General features: G+C 35.8%; 1 protein-coding gene across 1 annotated transcript in view; it reads right to left on the bottom strand.

Moving 5' to 3' along the window:
- SMC5 (structural maintenance of chromosomes 5) overlaps positions 1 to 8,949 on the bottom strand; it is a 104,522-nt gene that overhangs the window by 44,701 nt on the left and 50,872 nt on the right. Inside the window, exons 9-10 of the mRNA XM_006834913.1 lie at positions 5,881 to 6,136; positions 3,830 to 3,984 (exon numbers count right to left, since the gene is read on the bottom strand). Of these exons, the coding sequence (XP_006834976.1) occupies positions 3,830 to 3,984; positions 5,881 to 6,136 (411 nt within the window). The remainder of the gene's footprint in view (positions 1 to 3,829; positions 3,985 to 5,880; positions 6,137 to 8,949) is intronic.

Genomic DNA, 8,949 nt, shown 5'->3' with positions numbered 1-8,949 from the left:
GGCACAAACCTTTCCTAATTTTAAACTATTTAGCGTTCCCTTATTTTGTTCCAACAACTGCCTGTTACTCTATGTACCGGTTCCTCATGAGCACAATTAAGTATGAATATTCATACTTTGCAATGTTGTCTATAACTTGTTATGATCCACACAATCGAAAGCCTTTGCGTAGTCAATAAGCACAGGTAAATGTCTTTCTAGCAGTCTCTGCTTTCAACCAAGATCCATCTGGTGTTAGCAATATCCCTTGTTCCGCGGCCTCTTCTGAATTCAGCTTGAACCTCTGGAAGTTCTCTGTCAATGAATAGTTGCAGCCATTTTTGTATTTCCTTTAGCAAAATTTTACTCACATGGGATATCAATGATATTGTCCAATGATTTCTGCATTCCATTGGGTCACCTTTGGAATGGGCCCAAATACAGCTTTTTTCTAACTACTTACATTATGAATCACATTAGTTAAGTGGTAGAGCCTGGAATCAGGCAGATGTAGGTCAAAATTGTGTGCATTACCTCAGTCACACTATTGAATCTCTGTGCTTTGATAACTTCATTTGCAAAATGGATATGATAAATATATACCCTAAAGTATAAATGTAGATTTAAAGAAATGTTAGCTACAGAAACAGTCAAAACCTACATTAACGTTTAATGTCTATTGTCTCACAATTTTTTTTTTTTTTTGGGGCGGGGGAAGGTGTTGCAAATTACTTTAATGAAAAGAATGGAATGAATGAAAGTCAATGTTTGTGCAACTTACTATAAAAAGGTTAAAAGTAACTCTAACAAAACTATGGAAAGCCACCTTTATAAACTACTATGGCTGAGCCACCCCAGGATAGCTCACACTATCACTGTCTCCCAATGTGTATTATCAGTGATAATCTGCTGGGTCAGGTTCCAGGGGCCCCATCTTGTATAAAATGGTTATATGGCTATTTGATTTCACCTGCTCATTCAGATGATGCGTCTCAAGGAAGTCACACATGGGGGTATTTTCATCAGTGGCCATTTGGCATTTCCAGTAGGCACTGATTCACACTTTTTTCCAAACGCAATGCACTTTCACTGCATTCAGTCTTCTCTCCAAGTTGTTACAATATAGGTTCTTAAAAGCATGAAGGAAGATGTAGCTGCTCTGTTGGTTCTGCAGCTTCATCAGTTTCTTAGCATGTACTCTTCTCCTGACACTGGTGAAGAAAATCCTTGGCAAATTCTTCAAAGCCACATTTTCATAGTGAAAGCAGTAAGACAGACAGGTAGACATGGGAGGCATAGCACTCCAAGATAATCTGGGGGCTGATGGTAGTCTCATTTCATAAAATTTAAAAGATGAGATATTCCCCTGTGTCCTAGTCTGTAACTGGTTTTATAATTCATGTTGTTGTTACGTTGTCCTTTAATATGCATACTGACATTTCCAATGTCTGTGTAGTGTTCCACTGTAGGATAGAGAATAATTTAAGTACCTTTGAAAATGTTGTTCTTTGCCCCACAATTCTGCTATTATAATCATTACTATGTGGAGGCTGGGAACCCTGGTATGGCTTTGTAGGATAGCAGTGGACTGCTAACCACAATGTCAGCAGTTCAAAACATTATACAGGGGGCACAATGAGTCAGAGTTGACTCTGCAGCACACAACAACAACAATGTAAAGTCTATCTGTAAATAAATCTTAGTACACGTTTTCTAGTCTAGATGTGAATTACTAGAAATCATTCATGTAAGTAGACTACTAATTGTCAAGTTATAAAACCATGATTTTAAGTTTACAATATTGCTTATGGATATATAGCATTTCAATAAGACACTGAAGAATTAGTGTGTATATGGATGTGGCAGGCTGGAGACTGTTTGAAAGGTAAGGCCAGAAAAGAAAAAACAGCAGAATGTTAGTTTACCTCAAATATTTAAATGAGATTTAAAATGTAAATATATTAAGATGGTGGTATAAAAAGATTCATGCTTCCATCTCCCAAAAAGATCAAGAAACGAGCAGAAACTGTTACAACAAACTTTGGGTATTAATTTTCTTAATCTATGTGAGATGTAATAAATACTAAAAATCATATAAAATTACTTTCATAAAAGCATGACAAAAACATATGATGTATAAAATAGTGTTTTTCATGAATGCTACAAGAAGTGTTTTATTTTAAACAAGCATATGGGGGGGGGGTCATCAAAATATTCATGAAAAATACCATTATCTTTTAATTCCATTCTTCCACAAAGTTTTTAAATTCTCTGTTGTTGTTGTTGTTAGGTACCACTGAGTTGGCACCGACTCATAGCAACTCTATACACAACAGAACGAAACACTGCCCAGTCCTGTGCCAACCTCACAATGTTGCTATGCTTGAGTCCATTGATGCTGCCACTTTGCAAATCCATCTCGCTGGGGGGGAAGGTCTTCCTCTCTTTCTCTGACCCTCCCTCCACCTTACTAAACATGATCAGCTTACCAAACACCACCTTGAATTCTCTAAGAAAAAACAATCCTAAATCACTTTTGAAAAAAATTTAACTTTGCATTATACTTGTATTATCTGCAGCTAATTTACTAATAAGTAAAGTATTTTTCATCCTTTTAAGTGGCCAAATTTACTATTTGATGTATTTTAGATGAAAATCTCTCTAGTAAACTCAGGGTTACATTCAATGATGTACTAACAAATTGTTGGTGGTGGTCTGCCATTGAGTTAATTATGACTCACAGTGACCCTGTAGTTTCCAAAGCTATAAACCTTTACGGAGCAGAAAGTCTCATCTTTCTCCAGCAGAGTATCTGGGAGATTCGAACAGCTGACCTTGCAATTTGCAGCCCAATGCATAAGCCCCTATCCTACTGGGGCTCCTTAATGATGAACAGTTATAAAATGTTTATGATGTCAGTACTGTTGGCTTCATTCTCAAAATCTCCAGAATGCCCTATTTTTGGAACAGTCTTGTCTATCCTGTCAGGTGTTCCTTGTCAGCATATTTATTTATAGTAGTTTTCTACCCCTTTGGCAGATTTTAATCTCTGGTCTGTTATATTCTAAGAATAGTAACTGCCAGAAGGAACCAGATAACAATACTAATTTATACATGATTTTTGGTCATTGAATTGCTAGTTTTATCTTTAAAAAAAAAAAAAAATACAGATTTTATGATAGTCATTATTTCACTCATCAAGTTGTTGTTAAGTGCTGTCAGTACCGACCCAAAGCAACCTTGTATAGGGTTTCTGAGGAGTTGCTGGTGGGTTTGAACAGCCAACTTTGCAGTTAGCAGTCTAGTGCTTATCTTACAACACCACAACAAAACTCCTTACCCATCATGTTGTAGCTGTTGTTAAGTGCCATCAAGTGGGTTCCAACTCAGTGACCCTGTATAGGGTTTCCAAGGAGCAGCTAGTGAGTTTGACCTGCCGGTCTTGAGGTTCAAACTAACCTTGCAGTCCAGTGTTTATCCTATAGCACCACACCAGGACTCCTCAGGGTCTTTAAAAAAGTGCATGTATGGTTTTAACAGTATGCCAGAAACCACAAGTGTGATAAGGCAAAAAAACAGGGAGTTAATAGCCTGTTGAAACCAAATCTATTGCCCCTGAGTTGATTTCAAATCATAATAACCATACAGCAACCATAGAGGACAGAACGCAACGGTTCTCTAGGGTTTCCCAGGCTGTGAGCTTTACAGAAGCAGACTGCTACAGCTTTCTCCCTGAGTGGTTAGCAGGTTTCAATGCCCTCCTTTCAATTAGCAACACCCAGTGATTAGAGCAAAAATCTCTAATAAACATGTAGATAACAGATACGACCCAGATGGACAAGTTTCTTACCGTGAGCATTATAGGCTCACAAACTCTTCGCTTAAATTTATCTCTGTTACTTCTTAGCCATAAAACAGCATCATATGTGTCACGATATCTCTGTCTCAGTTTATCTTCTTTTTGATTCATGAGATTTTCAAAACGTGTAATATGATCATGAACACCTAAAATTGGAAAAGAAAACAAAGCACTATTTCTTTCAAAAGTAAGTGAATTAATCTATTAATAATACAAGTAACATTCTAGATCTGAAGTTTACAAAGACCACTCAACAAATACTCAGCATAATGAAAAAGATCTATTTTGAACAAATCATTATAAAATTTCCAAATACCTAAGGCATAAGAAGATCCTGGAACTACTGACAAGAAAAAACAAGTTGCCTATAAAAGATTGAAAAAGTACTGGACTTCCTATCAGTGGTAGGTCTTCAAATTTCTGATAGAAAAATCATTTTCAACCTAGATTTATATATATAGCAAAATTATGACTAAAAAGATCATGAAATAAAGATAGTTCCAGGGATACAAAGACTCTGAAATAAATTCCCAAGTATCTTTTCATAGCAGGGTACCTGATGATGTATCTAATAAGACAGGGAAGAATATAGCATAAAAGGAAGATATGGGATGTAAGAATAGGTTTATCTAACATAGGATGAACATGGAGAAATAGCTCAAGTAACAGCCATGAAGGAAGCCTACACAACAACCAGATTGGATGGAAGGTTCCAGAACGCAAAAGAACGCTTGATTAGGTAATTGCATTTTTTAATTTAAGCAAATGATAAAGAAAGTGGTGTCAAAAATAAAAACAATTCAATAGAGACCTGCTGTGGCACCATGGGCTAAGCGCTGGACTGCAAAAAAAAAAAAGAAAAAGTTCAAGCTCACCAGCTACTCCTCAGAAACCCTATACAGGGTCCGCTATAAGTCGGAACCAACTTGACAGCACTTAACAACAACAATGAAGCAAAGTATATGATTTATTGAATATAAAACAAATCCATATCAGTGTTAATGATTAATAATAACTGTGGCACTGTAGGATAAGCACTTAATCCTCAAGGTTGGCAGTTCAAATTCACCAGCTGCTCCTCCAAAATCCTATACAGAGTTGCTATGGGTCGGAAACAACTCAACAACACTTAACAACATTACTAACATAATTATCCCATTTAATTTATTAAAATATAGAGAGGAGAGGTGTTATAAGACAAAACTGACATCTAGTGTAGCTAACTATCAAAACACATTGTTTACAATGGACAAATCAAACAACAGTGAAATATAGTATTGGAAAAAAAAAAATACAAAAATAGTTAGAAGTGGTTACTCTTAAAAGCAAATCTGGAGGTAGGAAATGGGTTATCCTTCTATTCTACTTTCTTTTCTTTTTTAAAAACAATATATTCATGTAGTACAGACGTTGATAAACCCAAAAAGGAGTTGCTAGGTGGGTTTGAACCACTGACCTGTCAGTTACCAACCAAGAGCTTTATCATTGTGCCACTGCTAGATGTTCTATTACAGATCTTAGTCCTATATATGAGTGGGTTTCAAAAACTTTTTGGAAAAAAATCATTATCTTTTCATTCCATTGTTCCACGAATTTTTTGAAGCCTTCTCATATTTAGTTGTCAGAACACAGTATAAAATCTTTTCTATCTGAATAATGTTATAGACCTATCCATCTGGTCTATAGGAAAGGAAAGCAAAGGTAAAACTGGACAGATTTTGAAGAGGAAAACTGATGGGAGACTACGACAGCTAAAAAAAAAAAAAAAGAGTTTCAATTTCATCAGTGAGTGACCATGTAAAGAAAATAAAGTGAAGCATTTTAAGAGAATTGAATCTGTTATAGTAATCTGATAAAAGATAGGCAGTAGTAAATCACAGTGTACAATGTTGTTGGAAAGGTAATTAACGACTTGGTTGGAAGAATTAAACGGAGCGTCCTCAACAAAAAGTTGAACATTTTAAAGAAATGATATTGAAGGAAGAACACACAAATATCTCATCTTATAAAGATCTCTACATTCTAAGTTTAATGAAACTTACTCTGTTTCTCCTTCTCTAGAGTCTCTCTCTCTCTTCGTTTATCAATTATCTCGCCTTCACATGATGCCTTTTCATCTTGAACTCGCCTCAGATCATTTGTAATGGCATCAATCTGGGGCTGAAGGTTTTCACAGTTTTCTGTGGTCTTTAGTTCATTCTGCAAATCCTCTATCAATTTGCGGGTATTACTTATTCTTCTCTGCCGGTCACGCTCTTCATTTTGTTTCACATTTAAAGTCTGCTTAACATCCTCAATCTAATAAAAATAAAAGCCAGTTAATACTTGAGATTACTAATTTATGGAACTTTCCAATAGTAAGTTATTAAAATATATGTACAAAGGGTATTTAAATATACAAACAATAACCTTGAAATATGGCTATTTTTCTCAGTAAAGGCATCCAGTTAAAACCAGAATACCAACCCTACCAAAATGTCTGAACTTTATTTGTTTACTAACTGACAAAATTTCCAATCATATTGACATTCAAATGTAGGAAAAGGAAATCAACTTCCTAAAAGGTTTACTTAATTCAGCTAGAAGAAAAATACTAATTAACTTTCAATTAAGGGAAAATAACAACAGAGTAAGAAAATTATCAATGACTACAGAATATGAGGGTGAGTCAAAAATTATCGGCACTCCAGTTATGTTAAGACTCCCATCCATGTCCATGGTTGATGAAAGCATTGAGTGTGCAATGTGAAATGATTCTGTGAAATAGAAGAGTGACAGGGGATGATATGGCAAATGATATTCAAATCAGCTATGGCTCTGCCTATGAAATAAGTCACGACAGACTTGGGTTTTGAAAAGTTTGTGAAAGATGGGTACCGAAAAAACTCTTGGAAGAGCATACATAGGAACGTTTGGACATCAGCAAACAAAATTTGGACCGATATTCAAAGAAAGTAAAAAAAAAAAAAATCATTACTGATGAGACATGGAGTCATCATTACAAGCCTGAGAGTAAAATGGCAGAGTAATGAATGGAGACGGATACGTTTGGCAAGGTGGAGTGTCACAGAAAAAGAAGAAGACCCCCAGCAAGATGGATTGGCAAAGCAGCAGCATCAATGGACTCAAGTGTGGAAACAATTGTGAGGTTGGCCCAGGACTGGGCAGTGTTTCGTTCTGTGGTACATAGGGTCTCTATGAGTCAGTACTGACTCGATGGCACCTAACAACAACAACAATGGAATGGAAACATTCTCAATTGCCAGGAAAAAGTTCAAAAGTCAATCATCAGCTGGAAAATTGATGCTTACAGATTTCTGGGATCCTCAAGGACCAATATTGCAACACTATCAGGAAAAAGGCTGAAACCAACAGCAGTGCTCCTTACAGTGAGATGCTCACTGAAGAGCTGTAGCCTACACTTCTGATTGAATGCAGAGGGCTGTTATTCAAGGGCGCTTTGATCTTGCGTGACAATACACATTCCTACACCTCTGTCTACACTGTTGACACTCTGCAAAAACCTAAAGCATCCTCCCTATAGTCCTGATCTTGCTCCATTAGTCTTTCATTTGTTTGGTCCACTGAAAGCAGACCTTCACGTCTGCTGAAGAAGCAAAAACAGCGGTGCATTCATGACTTCATTTCAGCCTAAAATATTTTTCAATCAAGAACATGAAAGCTTGTTGATAGATGGACAAAGTGTACTGAAAAGCAAGGAGATTATGTTGGAAAATGATGTATTTGTCTTTTCTAAAAGTTGACTAAAATAAATTCTATAGTCAGAGTATGGTAATTTTTGACTCCCCACCTTAGAAAAGAGAACAGGAGGAATAAAATAAAAAACATAGTAAGTAAAAAAAAGTTAACAGTGAATGTAAACTGGTTAAATTTATTGACAAGACTCTCACTGAAATAAAAATAATTCAAAACAAAATCCAGTATGTATTATCTGTGATAAAGGAATACACAAATGATATAAAAAGAAAAAAAATGGACTAAAATATTAAAAAACTACTTCAGTAATATGCACATGGAATTTCCGTAAGTCAAGATTTGACAGCAACTGATTAGTTCGGTAATACTTAACTTAGTAAAAGATTCAAAATTTAGGAAAACTATATAACTATAGAGTAAAACAACAATCTACACTCACAAAAGGAGACATACATACTTTATAAAACAAATCATGTAAGGGAAAAAGGAAGTAGAGCATTTAAAAACACTAAACAAAGTTTTAGTGGGTTAATGCGCCAAATTGCAAAGCCATTTGAACTGTAAGGTCAGCGATTCAAGCTCACCAGTAGCTCCTCAGAAACCCTGTATAGGGTCGCTATCCGTCAGATCCGACTCAACAGCACTTAACAACAACAACAAAGAAATTTAAAAAAAGGTCACATCTATTGATCACTGCTGTTGTTAAATGCAATTAAGTCAGTTTTCAGGCTTAAATCTTGGCATTAACAGAAAGCCTCATCATTTTCCCGCAGAGTAGCTGGCAGGTTGAACTGTAGTGGTTCTCAGTCCAGTGTTTATCATATGGAGCCACCACACAATATATTTAGAGTACGACATAAAAAAACAAAAAATTCCACATCCTTAAGAATTAAAACAATTATCTCTCTCAAATAACTTAAAAGTGAAAAAAAAAAACCCCACATTAAAGTGAGAAATATAAAATCTTAATCTGAAAAACTAAAAATGCACTACATATCAACACATGTGAGATAGAGTCAAATGATAACAAAAAATTACAGCATTAAATGCTGTTGTGGATTGAACTGTACCTTCAAAAATAAGTGCTGGATAAGTGGAATGTGGGACCCTATCCAGAGAAGCAGCAGCACCAGAGATGGAGGCAGAGATGAGGACATAGAAAAATACAGCAGCTGAGAACTCTGGACTCATGGAAACAGAAAGACTGTGTGCTGGTGGCTAGGAGGCAGGCTTGCAAAATGTACCCTTTAGTTGTTTAAATAATTATATATTCCTGAGTGTTTTTGTGTACATTGCCCCAAAAAACCCCACAAAAAACAAAAAACCACCCAGAGAGAATAGAAGCAAATATTGCTGAATGATGATGCATGGAGGAGACTGCAATCATTGCAATG

Source organism: Chrysochloris asiatica, unplaced genomic scaffold, assembly GCF_000296735.1.
Source record: "Chrysochloris asiatica unplaced genomic scaffold, ChrAsi1.0 scaffold00014, whole genome shotgun sequence".
Taxonomy (NCBI): Eukaryota; Metazoa; Chordata; class Mammalia; order Afrosoricida; family Chrysochloridae; genus Chrysochloris; species Chrysochloris asiatica.
This window is presented reverse-complemented; position numbering and strand designations above follow the sequence as displayed.